This window comes from Histomonas meleagridis, assembly GCF_020186115.1.
Source record: "Histomonas meleagridis strain 2922-C6/04-10x chromosome Unknown contig_53, whole genome shotgun sequence".
In the NCBI taxonomy this organism is placed as follows: Eukaryota; Parabasalia; order Tritrichomonadida; family Dientamoebidae; genus Histomonas; species Histomonas meleagridis.
Genome location: NW_027150896.1, coordinates 110508 through 132254, shown reverse-complemented (window position 1 = coordinate 132254; position 21747 = coordinate 110508). Strand labels below are relative to the sequence as shown.

Sequence of the window (21747 nt, the reverse complement as noted above, 5' to 3'; positions counted from 1 at the left end):
GTAGTATAACGTTGAAGAACTTTGTTCGTAGAAATTAAGATCCCATGACCATCTTTATCAAATTGTGGTCGACCTGCACGTCCAAACATTTGATGAACATCTAAAAATTCCAATGTTTTCATATCCACCATATTCTTGATTATAAATTTTTAGTATCTTTAATGATAACTGTATGCGCTGGTAAATTAACTCCCCATGCTAATGTGGCAGTACATATTAATATTGAAAATGAATTATTTCGAAATGAATTCTCAATAAAGATTCGTTCATTTCGTGGTAATCCTGCATGATGAATCCCAACTCCTTTACTTAATATTTCTTTAACTTGCCCTTGAATATTTTTATGTTTAAGTTCTTTATTAAATACTGAATTAATAGGAATATCAAGATATTTAATAATTAATTCTGCAAATTTAATGGTTTCATTACGTGTATGAACAAATACTAAGACTTGTTTCTTTTCTGTTATAATTCGTCGTAAAAGTTGTATCGCTATACAATCAATTTGTACTGTGTCTTTCTCGCGACCTGGTTTATAAAGTTCTTCATAAATTAGTTTCTCTGATTTTGGTGTTAAATTGGTATTTTTGGCTCCAATTAATGTCATAGCAAGTGGAACTGGGCGAAATTCTGGGCCAAAGATATATAAACCATTTTTATTAACATGTAAAAAATTAGCAACATCTTGATAATTAGGAAGTGTGGCTGATAAACCAATAATTCGAATGATTTTTTGCGTTTGTTCAACTTGGCGTAATGTTCGTGCTACAAGTGCTTCAATAACTGGTCCACGTTCATCTTGAAGTAAATGAATTTCATCAATAATTAATAATTTAATACGCATAGATAATGTCCCTTCGCCACTACGTCGTGTAGCAACATCCCATTTCTCTGGAGTAGCAACAAGAATTTGCGTACGCTCTAATTCAAAACTTGACATATGTGTATCACCTGTATATTCTTTAACATTAATTTTAAGATGTTGTAATGATGTAGAAAGTTTATGTGTAATTTCAGTAGCTAACGCTTTCATAGGTGTAAGATATACAATTAAAAATTTGGAATTATTAGAAATGGTTGGCAATGAATGTTTATGTTCGATTAAATGTTTCTTGATCTCATTAATAATACAAAGTAACGCAACATTAGTTTTACCACTTCCTGTCGGCGCACAAATTAATAAATTCTCATTACTTTGTGTGGATTTATAAACAATGCTTTGAATATCATTTAATGTTTCACACCCTAAAAAAACATTTACGACTCCATACTGGTAATTCTTGAATAGGAATATGTGAAATATTTGGTCGCTGTAATTTGGTCGCTTCAACTGTATACCAAGTGCCATTAACTGTCTCACTATGAATATAACGTGACTTTTCTGATAATGGTGAATGATATTTGTTCTCTTTTTCTTTTTCTTCTTCTTGTTCTTGTTTTCGTTGTTCATCTTCTTTTCTTTCTTCATTTTCTTCAGTTTGGTGTTTTAACGAATATATAATATTTTCACGATATTTTAATAATGTTTCAATAACATGAAATGATTTTTCTCCTAAAAGTTCATAAATTGGATATTGTAATGTTTCGTTACTTTCGCTCGAAATTAAAAGTTCCTTCAATTTTTCTTTCTTATTTTCAACTTCTTCTTTGCTAATACAACTTGAAATAACATTAGATAACCATGTTTCAATGTTAGAATTTTTCCAGGGAACTGAACTCATGTTGAAGATTTTTAGGTAGAAAAGTGACACAACTCGAACATAGATGTAAATCATTCAAATATTCCATAAATGATTCCTTTTTTCACCAATAATTATAAATTAACTTACATAATTCACATTGTGTTTTGATTGAAACTTTGCAAATTAAATTAAATAAATTACAATTATATGGAAATCATGTATATTTTATGGAAATTTGGAAAATATTTATTATGAAGCAATATGGATAATATTATGAAAATTTTAGAAGCTCAATAATGTGATATCATATTTTTTACAATAAATGAAAAAACATTTTTAAGTTTGTATATTATTTATAAAAAAAATTCTAAAATTCTTGTTTATAATATTAAAATATATCAAAAAAATGGATGGCCTCGTGGCCCAATGGATAAGGCGTGTCCCTCCTAAGGATAAGATTGCGGGTTCGACCCCTGCCGGGGCCCATTTTTTGATATTTTTTATTTGGACAAGTTTGACAAAGGTATTTTTTGTTCATTCCTTTGGCTTTTAAGTCATAAAATTATGGCTTTTTTGCAATAGCCCCCTTCCTTTTTCTTGCAATCAAAAATAGTTTATATGTTTTAATGAACAAATTTTTTAATGATCATTATTTTTTTAGCATCTAAAAATAACTTCTGAAATAACATTTCTTTACCTTGCATATCGTATGTTATTGAATTAAGTCTTTTAATTTTGCGACTAATATAAATTGAATGTTTATAATACAGCCTAAATAATTATCTTTGTTAATATTGATTGGATTATTTTCACATTTTAAGCATGGCAAATATAAAACCAAAAGGTTCACGTTTTTATGGCTAAAATGACAAAGCAAAAAGATTCCATATTTGACCCAATAATTCATCAAGCACTTAATGAATTCAAAAGTATGAAATTAGACAAAAACTCCCTTTGCATAATTCCATATGATTATCTTCCTTTTATCGAATGTTTGTTAAGCATCAATGTTTTAGGCAAAGCATTTTCAAAAGTTATAACATTTGAAGAAGCTTTATCACTGGAAGAATCTTCAATTAACCTTAATGAAATAATATCAATAGTTCCTAATGAACCAGAAGTCATCAAAGAACTTTGTCAATATTACAAAAAGCTTCCAAACAAAAGAAGAACAATTTTAATATCTCCAGTATATGATCGATTATCACAAATAGCAGTAGAAAACTCTGGAATTGAAAGTGAAATCATGATTATAGAATTTCATGCAGATTTAATAGCCATAGAAAATTATGAATTCCTTGTACCAACTCCTCATTGTTTTCGTCATGTGTTTGCTGAGAAAAAAATAGAAGATTTAAGAACGATATCACGTGCATTAGTTAAGATAGAAGCAATAAATGGAATATTTCCAAAAATATATACTTTTGGTCCAATGTCATCTCGAGTTAAACATATTATGAATGAGATGAAAGAACATATTTCAATTTCTGTATTTGATGAAGAACCATCCTTTTCATCATTAATTATTTTAGATAGAACATGCGATCTTTTTACACCTTTGATGACAGAATTTACTTATGAAGGAATATTATATGAAAACTTATCAATCAGAAATAATATATTAAATCTTCCAACAGAACTTAATCAAGGAAATGAAAGAATAATATTAAATAATACTGATAAAGTATATCGAGAACTAAGAGGTATGCAATTATCAGATGCTGTTGAAGTAGCTTGTTCTGAAATATCTGCAATAGATCGAACAAAGAAAGCGCTTATACCTGGATTAGATACAAATCAATTTAAAACACATGCTATCAATGCAAAAAGACTTGCTGAAATCAAACCACGTCTTAATCTTCATTTAGATATTATGAATTATCTTGCTATGATTAAATCATTAGATAATCGTTTTAAGGATACTATAGAATTTGAATATCGAACTCAAGTTGGAATCGATGTAGAACCTCCTTATTCAGATAACTTTATGCTTACAGATAGATATTGGGATGAAGCAATTCGTCAATATTGCATCGAATGTATATATAATAGAGGATTAAGTAAAAAGAAATTACATCTAATCAGAAGAAGAATAATTGAACGATTTGGTATGAAAGCATTTGATGATATTTTAAATCTTGAAAAAGTAAATTTACTAACTAATAAAGTTCCATTTTATGATTTATTTTCGAAACATCTTCCAACATGGGAACAAACCAAAAAGTTATTTAACTTAATGGTATCTCCTGATAAAAAAGATGACTTTGGATCATTTTATGATGGTGGTTATGTTCCATTAATTTGTCGTCTTGTTGAAGAAACAGTACTCGGAAAAATCGGACATACCAAAAAATGGTTTTTAGAAAAGAATCAAACGCCATTCTCAACACCTCCGATAGATTTTTCAAATTTCTTCAAAAACAAAGAAGCCAACAAAAGCCAAAACCAGAAAATAATGGTTTTTGTCATTGGAGGCGTTGTCCCAACAGAAGTATCGATCATAAAGTCGATGGGGCTCAAACTGTTTCAAGGCGCAATCGACTTTTACGTTGGAGCCACTTCGGTCACATCGGGCAAAGCGCTGGTGCGGGAGCTGTGCCCAACGGTGCGCAGAGGAATCGAAAAATGAATAAAGGAAAATTTGAACAATTCAATTGTTACTGTTTAGATGTCTAATTCGGGAATATTTGGATATTGTGGTAATCCTCCGGTGTTTTGTGGCTGCTGTGGTGGCTGTTGTGGTGGTTGCTGAGGTGGCTGTTGTGCATTTGTCATTTCAGGTAGATTGGGGTACCCTAATTGTTGGGGTGGTGCATTGCTGCTGCTGTTGCTGCTGTCTGCGTTGGGCTGGTCAAGGCTTGGATAGCTGAACTGCTGCTGTTGTTGTTGTTGTGGTGGTGGTCCAGCTGATGGCATTTCGCTTGGTGGCATTGGCGGATGCTCTTGTGGACGCTGTTGTTCAGGTGGCAAATTCGGGTATTGCGGCATGTCATTTGGTTGTTGTTGCTGTTGCTGCTGTTCCTGTGGTGGCATTGATGGGTATGCTGGCAAGTCCGGATACTGCGGCGGCTGTTGTTGCTGTTCCTGTTGAGGTGGACGTTGTTCTTGTGGTGGCTGTTGTTGTTGTTGCTGCTCTTGTGGCATAGCTGGGTAAGGCGGCAAGTCTGGATACTGCTGTCCTTGTGGTGGCTGTTGCGGTGGATACTGCGGCTGTTCTTGTGGCTGCTGCTGAGGTGGACGCTGCTCTTGTGGTGGGCGTTGTTCAGGCGGCATTCCTGGGTACTGTGGAGGTTGTTGTTGCTGTTGTTGTTGTGGAGGGTATTGTGGCTGCTGGCCTGGCGGTGGCTGTGTGTAAGATTGGCTTAAGTCATTTGGTGGCGAAGGATATGGCGGATTAGGACTTTGTTGGCTTTGGCTTCCTTGTGACTCATTTTGTGGTTGTGGCTGTCCCGGATATTGATTTGGAATTGAAGCATATGGATCATTCTGTGATGGCCTTGGTGATTGCCCAGGATATTGCTGACCTTGAGAACCAGGTGCTGGTTGTCCAGGCATTTGCTGTGGTTGTCCAGAATATTGCTGACTTGGTTGTCCAGGATATTGCTGACTTGGTTGTCCAGGATATTGTTGGCCCTGAGAACCAGGCGCTGGTTGTCCAGGCATTTGCTGTGGTTGTCCAGAATATTGCTGACTTGGTTGTCCAGGATATTGTTGATTTTGCATTCCTGGATATTGTTGACTTTGAGAGCCAGGAGCAGGTTGTCCAGGAATTTGAGGTGGCTGTCCTGGGTATTGTTGATTTGGTTGTCCAGGATATTGTTGACCTTGAGAACCTTGTGATGGCATTCCTGGATACGGTTGGCCTTGGGAACCAGGTGCTGGTTGTCCAGGCATTTGAGGTGACTGTCCTGGGTATTGTTGATTTGGTTGTCCAGGATATTGTTGACCTTGAGAACCTTGTGATGGAATTCCTGGATATTGTTGACCTTGAGAACCAGAAGGTGCCATTCCTGGATACTGTTGTCCATGAGAGCCAGGAGCTGGCTGGCCAGGATATGGTTGACCTGGCATTTGTGGTGATTGACCTGGATAAGGTTGCCCTGGATATGGTTGTGCATGAGACCCTCTAAGGGGATCATTTGGTTGTCCTGGTATTTGTGGTGCTTGCCCTGGATAAGGTTGACCTGGATATGGCTGGCCTTGAGAACCTGGATATGGCTGACCTGGATAAGGTTGACCTGGCATTCCTGGGTATTGACCGTATGGTGAAGGTTGTCTGTATGGCTGTTGTCCATAAACAGGTTGTGCATATTGGTTTGTCTGTGGGTATTGACCATATGGCCCAGGCTGGCGATAAATTCCTTGTTGAGGGTACTGTTGTGGGTATCCTGGCTGACCATATGGGTATTGTCCGGGATATTGTCCTGGATACATTAGAAATTTAGTTGAAATAATCCAACGATGACTTTTTGAATCGTTAACCGTCAATAGTCTGCGTGCTGAAAATTATGGATAACCGTCACAAGTCATTCAAAATAGAAACAACCGCCGGATCGTTTTTAGAAAACGAAATTTAGGTAAACCGTATAAAAAGAATACAAAAAATCAAAGAGAATGAACAAGATTATACAGCAATACTTCCCCTAAATTCTTTTGTTATTATTATTTTTTATTTATCGACCAAAAAAAGAAACCACACCAAAATAATTTTAAAAAATTAAAGAACAGAATAAAGGAAATGTGTTTCCTTCAGATATGAAAATACGTTTTCACCAATTGGAAACGATATGTTTTACAAATTCTCGCATGAATAAAATATATAACTTTAATTGTGGTTAACACTTCATCGATGTTGATTATTGGAATGCGTTTTTAACAATCCAAGAAACACCGCTGCCAATCCGAAGGTTTCGCAATGCACTCCCCCTGTAAAACATGTCAATGACGATCGTGGCAACTTTTCCTCCTAAGACAAAAGCGCTCATGTTGCTGCTGCAATCATAGAACGCATTGTCGGCGAATTGTGTGACTTAACTCAGATATGTAATGATTTTTAATGAAGAACATGAAGAAAATGCATTATTATTATGTATAATCCCAATAGTGGTTGTTTCTAATCCAGAACATGGTCAAAATACAGACCCCTAAATTTATGTGACTGTGCCACTTCGCAACACCCATTTCACCGCATCTTTATCGAATTATTCAAAATGAAATTGGGTAGAAATGCCCTTGTTCTATTTAGTTCAAGAGAATAACTATTTTAAACAGCAAAAATATTATGTAAACATTATTATAAAACTTTTAGATAAAACATGTTCTAAGATTTGTTGAGTGTTCATGCCTCTATTAAAGAGAACGTTTATTTCGCGGTTTTATGCTAAACCAAAATATCCAGCTCAATGGAAGATCCAAATAGACAACTGCGTGATTCAATCAAAGATTATTTCAATGAACATGGATACATGGTAAACACATCGTTTTTAAATTCTCTTGCTCCAAATTATCCTCATCAAACAGCAATGGATTATTTAATTTCCCAAAGCGCAGAACTTGAAGATGTAAGTGAAATGCCAAAAATGTACTCAGATCTAGTTGATTTTGTTTACCAAGTTCCTACTGTACAACAACTTCAACTCAAGCCACTTTTATTTGCTTTTTTTTATCACACAATAGTAGAATTGTTTGAGTCCAAAAGGGAATCTGAAGCTAAAGCATTTTTTGATCATTTTCAATTTGCTGCGGATGGTTCCAAAATGTTTCATGTTTTTCATGATTCAGATATTAAAAAACTTAATCAATATCTCCATGCTTCCTCTCTTAGCAGTAAGCAGAGCTCACTCAGCAACACCACATTTTCAACATCTCTTACTGAAACCACATATCAAGCTTTAGTTGCATTTCTTATGGATCGCTCATACACTCGTTTTCTTAAGATCCTCAGCCAGAAAGTCAAAATAACATTTATTTCTTTAGATCATTTTACAGCTCGACCAGATCATATTCCCGGATTTATATTTTATACAACTGATCAATCCGAGCATCCTATTGAGCCTGTTATCCATCTTCTGAAGGACGGGCCACTTGATTTAGCTCGTAAATATATAGGCCCCAATTGTACATTTGAAATATTTGATGATGACCACAAAACCACAGATCCCGGTTTTCCACTTCCTCGCCCTCCCCATGACCGAATCCTTGCCATATCCAATGATATTCTTAACATGATGCCACTTTCCAAGAACAATTTACCATCTTGTGCATATTTCACATTTCATCATGAAAATGTTTCCTATGACATTAATGGCAGCGGCACATTAATTGCCGCAGCCACTGACCGTAATTATGTCAAATTAATTTCCACCAATGCTTCAACAGATCTTGATGACAATTTACTTTATCAACAAATCGAATCACGTAATAATCACATGATGATACCTCGTCCAATAAATCCATCAACAGGAGCTGCATGTACATATACGCGTACTATTGTTGGCCCACGTACATATTGTGTTCGATTTTCACCCGATTCGAAATTTTTATTATGTGGCCAACAATCTTCTATACGTATAAATCCATGCGAAGTTTCCACTGGATTTTCCAACATACCAACATTTGGTGGTATTACATGGTGTGCTGATTGGTCGCCATTAGGATATCATTTCGTCACTGGCTGTGATGAAAGCGTTGGATTTTTATGGGCACTTGATCATTCTAAGCCATTACGCGTCTTTGTGAATCATCAAGAGCCTATAACAGATATTAAATATCATCCGAACGCTTCCACAATAGCGACCGCGAGTTATGATTGCTCAGTAATGTTATGGGATATTAGATGCGATTCTAATTCTCCTTTTACGAAAATGTTTGCTTCGACTGTAGACGTACCAAGAGTTATACAGTTCACTAGAAATGGTAGAATTATTATCAGAGGTGATGAATCTGGTAAAATATCAACTTGGGATATCGGAGAAGGTCGCAAAATTGGTACTATTAAGGCACATAGAAATGATATAGTGGATATGACATTAAGTATGGAAGGAACAATTCTGGCAACAACAGATTTGTCTGGAGAAGTATTGTTATGGGATGTAGGTACAATTTGTAGCACTTCTGCAAACGGTGCAGAGCCTTTAAGACATTTCCAGCCAAGAAATGCTTACACTCATAGATTAGTTTTTAGTAATAGAAATTTGTTACATGCTATAGGTACTTCAAAAAAACCAAAACAATAATGAAAAATGATTTGTATAATAAAAAACCTTAGATTTTGTACATGTTCTTTAATGGTTTATGAGATTGAACAAATAAAATATATTTGGAACAATATAAATATTCCAATTTTTTTTTTTTTTTTAAAATTCATAAAAAGGAAAGTTGGTTGACGCCGTTTTGTTATCATCAATCCCCACTACTTGTGAATCTCATTATAATGAGATGATGTATACATCGTGCTTAGAAAAATTTTGAAACATTTATCTACTGCCCCATATAAAACTTATGCATTTTATAATGTAAAAAATCTAAAATACGAAAAATGCAAAGATAAATTGGGATCAATACAATTAATTGGAAAAAAGACATTTTCTGATTCTAATAGATCATTTAAAGATAAGGCATTAAGCAAACTTGATGAATTATTGTATTTGGAAGAATAAAACAAAGCAAATTATGCAGCACAAATTTGATGTACAAACCAACTAAAAGAATTAGATGAAATTGTTGCAGAATCGACATCAAATAAAAATGAAGAAACATCAAAAACATCAGCAAAGAATAAAATCAATAATATGTTCTTTGAAGAAAAAAACAAATCAAATTATGCAACACATATATCAAGTGCAAAATCACAAAAAGAAATAAATGAAATTGTTACAAAAGCAGAATCTGCATCAAACAAAAACGAAGAAACACAAAAAACATCAGCAAAGAATAAAATTAATGAATTAAAGTTTTTGGAAGAAGAAAACAAAGTGAATTATACTGCACAAATATCAAATGCAAACTCAATAGTAGAATTAAATGAAATTGTTGCAAAAGCGTAAACGCAAAATGAAGAAATAAAATCAAATAAAAAAGAAATAGTAAAAGAAGACATCGAAAAATTGGAAAATTTGGGCGATTTGCAACTGCAATTGCCAAAAATGAAGAAATGAAATCAAATTGACGACTCCAACACAGCAGTGGCCATAACTGTTCCTGTTGTTATTATCGTCGTTGTTATTGTTCTTGTTGTTCGAAGAAAGAACAATTCCCATATCAAGATTGAAAGCAGTGAAAATTCATCAGAAGTTTCTGTATCTAAAAAACAAACGGAACTGTACTTGCAAAAGTAAAATAAAAAATGAAAAAAAAAATTCTGTATTTTTAATGCCATTTGACATTTGTGGCGTTAGTGCTTACGAAAAAGTGAGCGGACTGTGATCATTTTCGTGAAATTAAATAATTCAATAGTTTACACACGGATGTTCGAAATCTATCGTGTATTCAATTTTTCGTTGAAAGCCGTCATACGTTCAATACGGCCTGGCCGTTTTTTAATTCCTATTGAATTTCTGCATAACCTCAAAAAATCAGAAGACACCGAAAATTCCTCTATCAAAAGCAAAAATCGGTGCTTTCCATGATTAACTCAGTCGCTTTTTCTCCTCTAGAATTGCAGCCTATTTCTAAAAAACCAGAATTTAACAAAGGAAAAAGAAAGAGAAAAACTACGGTAAAGACACACAAGAAAAAATCAACGAAAAAATTAACATCCGTTGAAGAAGAAAGTGAATCGAATAGCTTATCAAGTACAAGGTATGGGTCATACTCTGGAGTAAGAATAATTCGTGATACAGATCCAACATCACTCTTATCAAATGTTGTACAAATAGGAACAGGACTAACTTCAAATGTATATCTAGCAAATTACAAGGATCGTGAAGTTGCAGTAAAAGAGATGAAGTTAACAAAAAAGCAAAGAAAATTTATTCTTGATGAAATTAAAATTATGCATCAATTACATTCGAGATATTTAGTCAAGATGATCTCTGCTCACATCCATAATGGAACATCATGGATTCTTATGCAATATATGGATGCAGGGTCACTTGGAGATATTCTCAGATATGTTCAATGCAATGAGCTACAAGTTGCTTACATTATTAGAAAAGTACTTCACGGGTTAAAGCGAATGCATGACAAGAATTTTATTCATCGTGATTTAAAGTGTGGTAATATTTTTTTATCGAAAACAGGATCAATTAAAATTGGCGATTTTGGCTTTTCCACACAAATAGATGCATTAAAAGAAGAAGGAGAAGCCGATTACATTGTTGGATCACCATATTGGATGGCTCCCGAAATATCTGATGGATTATCATATTCATTTGCTTCCGATATTTGGGCCATTGGAATAATGTGCATAGAAATGATCAATGGAAGTCCTCCTTATTCACAGATACCACCAAAGAAAGCAATTAAACATATTAAAAAATATGGAATTCCTAAACTCAGAGGATTTTCGCCAGAGTACCGCGATTTTGTCGAAAGGTGCACAAGGTTAGATCCCAAGGACAGGCCGAGCGCAAAAGAGCTTCTTGAACATAATTTCTTGAAAACAAAATGTGATAAGAAATCGATTGTCGACTTCATTCAAAACGGACTTAAGGCAGCTGATGACGCTGATCTGTTTGGATTTTAAGATCAATTTGCTTCTTGTGAATAAATTTTATTTGGTCAATCAAATGTTAATTATTTGAATCGTTAAAAACAGAAAAGCAAAAAAAAGAAAAAACATTTTCGTTATGAAATATATAAATCTTTGTTATATATAAAATCAAGAAAATTTATCATTTTTTTTTAAATTTTTGATTCCCCTGTGAGTAGGAAAAATGAATTCAAAAATTGTTATGATAACCGTATTCACTGAATATAATCTTTTAAATTATCCATCTATCGGAGGGTTACTTTTCGAGACGATTATTTTACACACAAAAATTTTTAGTTATGTCAAACAGCTTTTTGGTTTTGATAGGATTTTGATCGGTACAGGTTATAATGAGTAAAGACTTCCAAGAGCGAGTAAAAGATTTCCATCAAAAATTCGACAGAGAAAGAAACCTCACTATAACAACAAACTCCGTTTGCAAACAAACACTTCAAGAACTTCGCAAAGAAGTAAAGCATTTATTATATTCTTCTGCTCTACTCTCAAAATATAATTACTTAATTATGAAGCCAACTTCATATAAACTTGAGGAAATAATTTTCCCGTTAAAAGAATTTAAACCCTTATCAATTTCTAATGCATTAAAATCATTTACTAACCCTAATCATAAAGATAGGTACAGCTGCTTAATCTATTTCTTGCAAACTAATCCAACAATATTTGCACAAGTTATTTACTTAATGCTTGTTCCATCCAATACATCTCAAGAATATGGTGTCTTTGGTTTAACCGAAGATGACAAAAAATACTTTTGCTTTTCGACAATTCCAGCGATTTACAACTTTTTGCTTACTAATCAAGATCGCCAATATGCACTTGAAATGATAAAATCATTATTCAAACTTCATTTCCATATTCATGGCTTTAAATTCAGTGCACCTCATAAGTTTTTAAAGGACATTGTTTTCGGCTATTTTTTAGCTACAAATCCTGGACACTTTTTTGAAAATGTTGTTCAACCCTTAATTCCAGATTTACTCATTATGGTCAATGAAATCAAGTTAAAATATATTAAGACCAACGCAGGTGCTTTTCGCAATCAATATTGGCAAAGATTATCAAAAATAGTGATATCATTATTTAATCGTTTAAATGATTCAATTCCACTTCTTCCATCACCTGCACGAGAACTAATTGTAGAAATCTCCAAAATTAACACAGGCCGTGCATATCCTACGAAATATGTATTCATCATTGATACAATGATTTGTGGTTACTTAGAACATTTTGTTCCATGTGAATTTCCTTTCTTATTCCGGGACATGTGTCGAATTATTCGATGTTGTTGCTCACGTAACACAGTTCACGTTGATTTAGCATGGAGAATAAGTGCGTTTATTAACGAGAAAAATTTAAACATCGAAAAATTCATTGCAGCCGTTAACAATTGGGATAAAACAGTTTGCGAGAAACTTTCATATGGACTCGAGACTGCTGAAAAAGAAAGTCTCTTCACAACCCGCGACTTTAACCTCATTTATGAAGGAGTGAAGCACTTCATCGAGGAAAGTGACCCTGAGCTGATAAAACCGCTCGAAACTCAATTCGTCGGAGTTTTTCAGAGCATTACAGCGCCAAAAGTGGTCAAAGACGATGAGTATATATTGTTACAAGCATGGAAAAGCCCACCTTCAACCAAAGTTGAGCTCAATTCGAATCAACCGATGGATATATTGGTAGATACTATGAATATTTTAGATTTATCAAAAACTCAAATCAAATCACCAAGTCATTTGACACACTTACTTTTAAGATATTGTGATCCTTACCTTGATATACCAAAAAAGGTTAAGATTGAAAGTCAACAAGACCATCTTAAAGGTGATGAACCATTAAAAGCATTACAAAATAATTACAAAAAACTTAAGGAATATTCAGATCGATTGTTTTCTGGGCTTTACTTTGTTTCTAACGAAAATGAAAGAACTCAAACACAGCTCAGACTTTTCCATCACATAAATATCCAAGCAAATGTTGTTCCAACATTGGCACTTTTATATCCACTCGACTTTTTGATAGACCATCAGAATATTGACGACCCCTTAACGTCCTACAACCGTTTAACGAAAACGGTCGCCAGCAGAACAAACGGATTAGGAGTCTTACCAGAGAACCAAGAAGAAATCCAACACTGCTTTTTCTTGGAGTTTGTCGATCAAATTGATCAAGCGTTTCATTTCCAAAGCAATTTTATGTCGAAAGATAAGATACAATTATTAGCAACATTTTCATCCAAACACACAGATAATATGTCTAACATGAGTACACATGGCCAGAATTTGCTAAGTAAGGCATCATCATACTTCCAAAGAATTGATCCGAAACAACGCGTAAGTCAAAATACAAAATTGGCCGTACAAGCAATGACAGTAATGAGGTACTATGATGACATTGAGGTACAGCTGTCGATTGCGATCTCTCTGAATTTGGGCGTTTTTGCGTACATAAGTTTCTTCAAGAAATATATTAACTTGCCACAGATTGTTGACTACGTGCTCACCAAACAAGAGCAGAGTCTGCTGACGCGGCTGGCAAGGCTGACTGATGGATTCGATCAGTGGAAGAAGTAATGAGTAAATAAAGTTCGAACGATTTTTTTAGGAATATTATTGAAACCAGCAAAAACATTAAATATTTTAACAATTCATTGCGTAATCACATGTGCAAAAGTAATCATTTGTTTGATTTTGTATTTTAATTATTATTATACGTATACCCAATTAATTTTTAATATACATCTAAATAATGCTGTGTTACAAAAATCATTACAATTTAAAATTCCCAATATATATATATATAAACAAAGAAGAAACTCATGAAATCAATAATTTTTTATAAGCTAAACTTTTATTACTTAAAATTTTAAATTCTTACAATAAAATACTAATGCATAATCTATTATTGAATAAAACATGTCTCTTTTTTATTATTATTGGAATCATTCTGATCGATAGAGTTATCATGCATTTTTGCATTTTGAGCATTATTTGTTAAATGATATCTAATAATGTTTTCGAAAAGATCATCCATGCCACTTCCTGTGACGCAGCTAACTTCAATAAACTTTGCTTCCATTTCTCCAGCTTTCTTCTTTCCCTCTTCTTGTGATATTTCTCAGGGAGGTGTATTTAATTCATTTGAAACCAGAACTTATGTGCATTTAATTTCCGAAAGCTTTGGTTGTACTTTGTCAAAAATTAAATCAATTTCATTAAAAGTCTGTACATTATTACAATTATAAATATATACAACAATAAATGACCCAGAAAAGTTTAACGGAATTGATAAATATCTATCACTGCCTTGCATTTCACAAACCATTATATTCTTTTTCATTGATTTTCATTTCTTTGTTAAGAATGTCGCATATTATTGTTGGAATTGTTTTTACTTTTCCCACCTTTTCGAAAGCCAATTGAATAATCGTTGTTTTTACAACAGGAGAATCACCTAAAAGATATTATTTATTTGCTTTTCCAACTAAATCTTGGAGGAAAAGTGGCAAAAATAAAAAACTGTTTTGAGTTGAATACTTTACGATATAAATTGTTCAATATCACCTCATTTTTTTTTGCTGTTTTTGTAAGTAGGCTGAAAATAATAAATCCAAAAGATCATACAACATGGTAAGATTAGCCTCATTTAAAAATCATTCAAAGTGCTTAGATAAAGTATTTGAAAAATAAATTAGAAATTTAAATTTTTTGATATATATTTATCAATACACTACTTTTATAACCACAAATACTATCCCAACTATTTATTTAATTATAAGTTGATTTTGTTATTTAAACCTCCATTGAGATTTTATGCCATAATTCAAATTCATTGAATAAAGCATACTTCTTCTCTTCTTTTGACACTAGCGCCCAAATTGTTTGGTTTGTCCTGTGGTTTATCGGGGGTTTTAGTTGTTTGACCATTATTTGATAAATGGTATTCAACAATATTTTCAAAAAGATCGTCCATACCACTTCTTGTGATGCAGCTAACTTCAGTAAACATTGCTCCTATTTCCTTAGCCTTTTTTATTCCCTCTTCTCGTGACACTTTCCTCGGAGATTGATGTAATTCATTTGAAATCAAAACTTTTGTAAGCTTAGAGTCTGGGTCCACTGATTGTGCTTTGTTAATATATAAATCGAGATCATTAAAAGTTTGTTCATTAGTGTAATCATAAATAAAAACAACAATATTTGTATCCTTAAGATACATTGGTAGCACTGGTAAAAACATATTACCTCCATGGATTTCCCAAAGTAAGATACTATATTGTTTTTCTTTGATTTTCATTTTTTTTGAAGTAAATGCGAATCCTGCTGTTGGAATTGTTTCTATTTCATTCTTCTTTTCGAAAGCTAGCTGAACAATCGTTGTCTTTCCTACAGGAGAATCACCTAAAAAATGAATTTTTATTTGTTCTTCCATAACAAAAATTCAGCAAAAAAGTGACAAAACAATAAGTTTAAATGAAGCAAAATATCTTTAAAAGCAAATGAATATATCATATATGATTAATCACCACGTCCTTAATAAAAGTCCTGCAAACAAAATGTTGTAAAGATTCACCAAAGAATATGTTGGTAAATTGATAATTTGATAGGACCATTCAAATCAAAAACATTCAACTTTGGCTGAAAGGAATGCCGTTGAGCTCCTAAGGCAGGTGTCACTAGTTAAGATATTAAGGGATGAGAAAGTTCCGATAACCAATTTCCTTGTATCCGTTTTAAAAAACTGTTACTTTGAAGAAAACAGTTTTCATAGTAAGTAAACATATCAAAAAGTCATTTTAATGACGATAAGCCAAAGACTTTTTTCGAATGGCGATATCTCATCCATCCATCGAAAAGGATTACACACTTGTTTTTAAAGACACCAAGTTACCTATCTCACGTTGCCTTTTTGGGTTGTATTCAAAAAAATTTAGAAAACTTCCTCAATTTATTTATTCAGATTCTCTCGATGCTACTATAGATTTTATTGCAAAAGAAAGCTTTGAAATTTTTATTAATGCTTGCCAATCTCAATATTATCAATTAACTACAGATAACACATTTGACATATTATATTTATGTAATGAATGGGATACTGAAGTTATAAAAAGCGAAGTTGAGAGGTTCATTTCCATTTCTTTCGAACCCGAAATTTTGGTTTCACAATATTCTTTTGCTATAAAATCTAATTCAAATAATCAAAATGACATTGAGAAAATTATTGCAAAAGATCTTCAAAAATTTATAACTTTAGATTCGTTTATAAATTTGCCTATGAAATCTATTGAACAAATTTTCACTCAATCAGATATATCACAAATTGATCAACATCAATTATTTATTTTTATTTCAAGTGTTGTTAACACACACCGTCCAACAGAAACAAGTCTCTTTGGTTATCTTGACCCTCAATCACTTACAGAGGACGAACTCGAAAGTCTCAAATCATTAACAAAATCTATGAACTCAATTCCAATGGAGTCATTATACAACCAAATCGACTCATTCCTCAATACATTCGCACAACAAAATCAAAGTATCATAGAATTTCGTAAGAAAATTTCTGATCTTGAACAATCACAAGCTGAAAACGATAGCCTCAATAAGAAACGTATTAACAAACTCAAAGAGCTCATTAATGAATCAACGAAGTCAAAACCAGACGAAGAACAGAGTCAAGTTTCCAAACAACTTTCAGCATTTACAGATCAGTTAACCCAAAACCAAAGTCTCATAGATTCACTTACTGCGAAATGTAATGAGCTTGATGACATGTATCAAACTGTATCTACAATGATCAATTCAATAACGAGTTCTGGTGCACGTCCACCCGATAAGAAACAAGAACCAAAGAAAACAACATCAGTAAGAAGAAGCTTCTTCTTTGGAAGCAAAGAGAAAAAGCCCGAGACTCCAAGAGTCGATCGCCGTGCCATTACATTCCTTGTTCAGCAGCCCAAAGATCCTAAGGCGATTCCAACAAGTCGAAGCATTGAATTTTTGAATAGACATCAATCGACGGTTTTGCCAAACCAAGCACCATCGATGGGGCACCCCATAGCTGTTGGAAGCATTACGAAAGAACCAACATCAGAAAATGTGCCTTTTAGTGGAATTTTATATTATTTAACACAACAATGTGGTGGTAACATTCATACAGAAGGTATTGTTAACATAACAGCATCAACAACAATGGGACAAGGTCCTGAAACAATTGTTGATTTCGGCGGCCCATGGTATTGGTCATCACGAAATGAACCAAACTCTTGGGTAAGGTTTGACTTTAAAGAGAAAACAATACAAGTGAGTGGGTATACAATTAAGACATATCCATTCCAAGCAAATAAAGATCATCTTAAGTCATGGGTACTTGAAGGATGTAATAATCCAGATAATAACTCTTGGGAAACAATACACTCGGAAAAGAATTGTAATGACTTAAATGGACCAGGAAAATGGAAGACGTTTAAATGTAATAGAAGTAAAGAATATAGATACATTAGAATAAAGAGCACAGGGCCAAACCATATCGGATATAATACGCTTGTAATTGCAAATATAGAGTTTTTTGGCATTCTTAAATAAAAACTTTTTTAAAGCTAATTGTAAATACTTATGAATTTTGTCAGTACATTTACTTGATTTTTCTTTTTTGTTTTCTATTTCTGTTAAAAAATAATATTACTAATATACAATAGTTTGAAAATTATTTACTTTATTTTCATTATGAAATTAATATTCATTACAATCAGTAGAATTTAGCTTGCAATTAAATAAATAAATAATATCAAATTTGATTCAATATCCATTACCACTTTGTCGGCACAAAAAATAACAGCAATTGCAAAAAAATAAAAGAAGTATTTTCACAATAACAATATATTTATTTACCAGTAAGAAACTGCACCACATTTCTCGGTACAACAGTTGTATCGCCTCTTTTCGCAACCTTAAAATTCGAAGGAAGCTTTGTATTATTTTTTATTGCGGAGTTATTTTGTGGTTTATCAATTTCATCTTCATCATCATCCGAGTTCCCATTAATTATCATTCCCGACACGTGAGTTCTCGGCTTACCGCAGAGTAAACATCGATATTTACTTGAACCCACTGCGGTATCTTTTACTTCTTTCATTTGCTCTGCGAATAATTGCAACGCTTCTTGTAACTCATCTCTTGTTACCCATCCGAGAAATGTTGTTTGAATTTGTTCAATTTTTTCATTTAATTCTCCGATTACTACTCTAAACTTATTAAACATTCTTTCGACAAAATCGCGATCAATTTTTTGATCTATTTTAGTTATAACAGTATCAATTGTTTTTAATCCGTTTTTAATTTCTTTTTGTACTTCGATTTTAATTCTATCTAAAAATCCATTTAATGAATTTGTAATTGAAGTATCAACTTTTTGATCAATTTCATCTTGCGTAATAATTAATGAAGTTGTTGCTGTTGAAGGTCTACTATTATTATTTGCATGTCGAATAATTTTTAATTTTACGTCTGTTTTTATTTGGTTTTTACTTTTCTTGGATTTCTTTTTATCATTTTTTAGATCCAAATTTTCATTTTCATTCAGTTCATTGTTCTCAGTATTATTCGATCGAGAAGAAAGTAAAATACTTGAAGAAGTTTCCGATAAATTATCAGATGTATTCGAAGTAGATATATCACTATTATCTAAAAGACCAAATTGTTCATTAGAATCATTATTATTATTAGAAATGATTTTCGTTATTTGTTCGTCATTAGTATGTAATGGTGGAAGTACTCTATCAACATATTTAATATTAGGATACATTACTCTATTCATTGTTTTAGTTGGTGTATTACTTAATTCATTTGTAACCTTTTCAAGTTTATCAATTTTGTTATTAATTTCATTTAAAACTTTGGAATAATCTGATGTATGATGTCGAATGAATTGTTCATTTAATCGTTTGAATTTCGATTTTAATGAATCAATTTCTTCTTGAATTTGATTAAATTTTAAGTTTTGTTGATTAAATGTTTTCGAGTTTTTGTCATCGATTTCTTTTAATTTGTTATGGATAATATCAATCGATTGTTTAAAGAAATTAGCAGTCTCTGTAATACTTCGGATTTGTTTCTCAATGGATGAAATGTCTTCGTTTTGAGATGAGAAATATGTTATGTTTCGCGAATTGTTTTCTTTGATATGGTCATTAAATATATTCATTGGTTTAGGTTTCTTTTCGATTGGAACTTCCCGTGTTTGAACTGGTGGCGATGGCTGTGGCGTTGGAATATGTATTTCGACTTTTCGAGGTGTTTCTTGTGTTTGTGTTTCAAGATTTGTGATTCGACTTTCGGCTGATTGAAGTTCACCTTTAAGGTTTTCAATGGTGGAATTACAGTCTTCAATCATAAAATAAAGACCGGTATTATGTTGATTAAATTCAGAGGTTGGAACTTTTGTGTTTAATGATTTTTTAAGAATTTGTAATTCAGATATTGTATTATCAATTGCACTTTGTACTTTCCCAAAGTGTTCACTGGATTCATTTGGAACAGGTTGATATGAATAATTGTTAAGATTTCCGGAGTTTTGAATGACATCTTGAAGTTCTCGATTTAAATATTGTCTAACATCAACTAAAACAGCACTGTTCGCATTTTCTGCCCATTCTTGTAAGTCATCAATCCTTTTATTGTTACTTGATTGAAAATCTGATATTTTTGCATTAATTTCTTCTTTTGCTTTTTCACTTTCTTTTTTCATATTTTCTAAATCTGTTTTACATGCAAATGTTGAAAGTTGTGCTTCAATTGCATTTAATCGAGAATCTTGTTTTGACAATAATGAAAGAATTTCATCAAATACACTTCGAATTGGCTCGCTTTCGAAACTAAAATTTATAAGATGTCCTTCTTGGACAAATCTTTGAAAATTTGGTTTCATTAAAGCTTGATTCGAATTAACGAACATTTTCGCATCACATGTCATTAATATTTTTATTGTTTATTACAATTGTTTCATGTCAAGATTGGAACTAAATATTCGGAAGGAACTACAAATACCTCGTTTTCAATGCTTTTAATTTTCCAATTATCTCCTTTGGCTTCAATAACAGTATATATGTTATCTGATGTGAGTGTTTGACCACCTTCTACCATAAGAGTCATTTCAACCGTAACTCTGAAATTCTTTTTTTCGGTTGGTAGTTCCTCTTTGAAAAGATCATGATTTATAATCAATAATTCTTTTACTTGTTCCTTTTCTTTGGCATCAAAAAGCTCTTTATCAATCTCTGTCGCCTCATTTAAGATGTTTTGCAACTCAGAATTAGATTCTTTAAGGAAGATATCAATTTGTGAAAATAAATGTTCTCTATATTTACAATATTCAATAAACTTTAATCGATAATTCGTATATGCGTTGTCGATGTTGACAATTTTCCCATTAATTGCGTTAATAAATTTTGGTATTTGTTGACTTTCTTGTGTTGTAAGCTTTCTGCTTGTGATAAGTCTTTGAAGTTCCTTGGTATATTTATCTAAAGAATTTCTTATGTTAACAAGTGCCTCAAAAGATTCTGATAATATATTTTTCATCTTAGATATTTCAGCAGAAAATACTTTTGCTTTTGATTTATATGTTTCCTTTAAGGTAGACATTTTCCTGTTCTTTAAAATACTAAGTTTAGTTGCAAAATTTGAGTATTTTTTGGCAAGATCATTATGGGAAATAACAAACTGTTTATATATATTTGCTTCATGTAGATTTTCGATATACTTAAATGAGTGTGGTTGTATTGTTAAGAGTGTACCTGAAAGTTTTTTATAAGATTTTTCAATTACAGAAAGTGATTCATCTGTTTTATGAATCATTTCCTTTTCATCTTTAAGAATATTTGAAAGTATTACTAGTTCAGGGAAATCATATTTTGACTTAAAGTTATCAGGAACTTTCCAAAGCGAAAGGTTAATATTCATTGTGTGTGACACTTTTTAGTAAACGACCGTTTATAAATTTATGATTTTTAATTACAAAAAATCCAAAAAGCCAAAGCGAGAACTTTTACTACAACAAATATTTCAGAATGATCCAGACAAAAAAGATGAAAGAAATCTAATTCGAGTTGCGTTCATTGATTATATAATTAATGTAAATAATCTGATTGAAGAAGCGATACTCGACATGCCATATTTTATTGACTCAACGAACATTCGCATTATCGAAGATTTAATTGATACTAATTTTATTCGAACATTGTTAAATTTATTAGTTTCATCAAATGATATCCATTCATCAGCATCACTTTATGTCATATCCACATTTTTGTTATCGATATCCATCGAATTAATCAATTTGATATTAACCACATCGATC

At 32.4% G+C, this 21747-nt stretch overlaps 9 protein-coding genes across 9 annotated transcripts; 5 read left to right on the top strand and 4 right to left on the bottom strand.

Moving 5' to 3' along the window:
• Positions 1-139: 139 nt before the first annotated feature.
• On the bottom strand, positions 140-1033 carry GO595_007426 (Type III restriction enzyme, res subunit family protein; the record flags this gene model as incomplete). Its single annotated transcript, XM_067920889.1, has 1 exon — positions 140-1033. One exon carries the CDS (start codon positions 1031-1033, stop codon positions 140-142), a length of 894 nt encoding a protein of 297 aa, XP_067772336.1.
• Positions 1034-2538: 1505 nt separating this feature from the next.
• On the top strand, positions 2539-4311 carry GO595_007425 (Sec1 family protein; the record flags this gene model as incomplete). Its single annotated transcript, XM_067920888.1, has 1 exon — positions 2539-4311. One exon carries the CDS (start codon positions 2539-2541, stop codon positions 4309-4311), a length of 1773 nt encoding a protein of 590 aa, XP_067772335.1.
• Positions 4312-4346: 35 nt separating this feature from the next.
• Positions 4347-6116, bottom strand: GO595_007424 (collagen alpha-2(IV) chain-like; the record flags this gene model as incomplete). Its single annotated transcript, XM_067920887.1, has 1 exon — positions 4347-6116. One exon carries the CDS (start codon positions 6114-6116, stop codon positions 4347-4349), a length of 1770 nt encoding a protein of 589 aa, XP_067772334.1.
• Positions 6117-7204: 1088 nt separating this feature from the next.
• Positions 7205-8917, top strand: GO595_007423 (transcription initiation factor TFIID subunit 5; the record flags this gene model as incomplete). Its single annotated transcript, XM_067920886.1, has 1 exon — positions 7205-8917. The coding sequence occupies one exon, from the start codon at positions 7205-7207 to the stop codon at positions 8915-8917; it is 1713 nt and encodes a 570-aa protein (XP_067772333.1).
• A 1388-nt stretch (positions 8918-10305) lies between these two features.
• Positions 10306-11367, top strand: GO595_007422 (STE family protein kinase; the record flags this gene model as incomplete). Its single annotated transcript, XM_067920885.1, has 1 exon — positions 10306-11367. The coding sequence occupies one exon, from the start codon at positions 10306-10308 to the stop codon at positions 11365-11367; it is 1062 nt and encodes a 353-aa protein (XP_067772332.1).
• A 707-nt stretch (positions 11368-12074) lies between these two features.
• GO595_007421 (uncharacterized protein) lies at positions 12075-13964 on the top strand (the record flags this gene model as incomplete). The annotated part of the gene is made up of 1 exon (XM_067920884.1): positions 12075-13964. One exon carries the CDS (start codon positions 12075-12077, stop codon positions 13962-13964), a length of 1890 nt encoding a protein of 629 aa, XP_067772331.1.
• Positions 13965-15219: 1255 nt separating this feature from the next.
• GO595_007420 (Rab family GTPase) lies at positions 15220-15822 on the bottom strand (the record flags this gene model as incomplete). The annotated part of the gene is made up of 1 exon (XM_067920882.1): positions 15220-15822. One exon carries the CDS (start codon positions 15820-15822, stop codon positions 15220-15222), a length of 603 nt encoding a protein of 200 aa, XP_067772330.1.
• Positions 15823-16664: 842 nt separating this feature from the next.
• Positions 16665-17975, top strand: GO595_007419 (F5/8 type C domain containing protein; the record flags this gene model as incomplete). Its single annotated transcript, XM_067920881.1, has 1 exon — positions 16665-17975. The coding sequence occupies one exon, from the start codon at positions 16665-16667 to the stop codon at positions 17973-17975; it is 1311 nt and encodes a 436-aa protein (XP_067772329.1).
• Positions 17976-18273: 298 nt separating this feature from the next.
• Positions 18274-19782, bottom strand: GO595_007418 (uncharacterized protein; the record flags this gene model as incomplete). The annotated part of the gene is made up of 1 exon (XM_067920880.1): positions 18274-19782. The coding sequence occupies one exon, from the start codon at positions 19780-19782 to the stop codon at positions 18274-18276; it is 1509 nt and encodes a 502-aa protein (XP_067772328.1).
• Positions 19783-21747: the final 1965 nt, after the last annotated feature.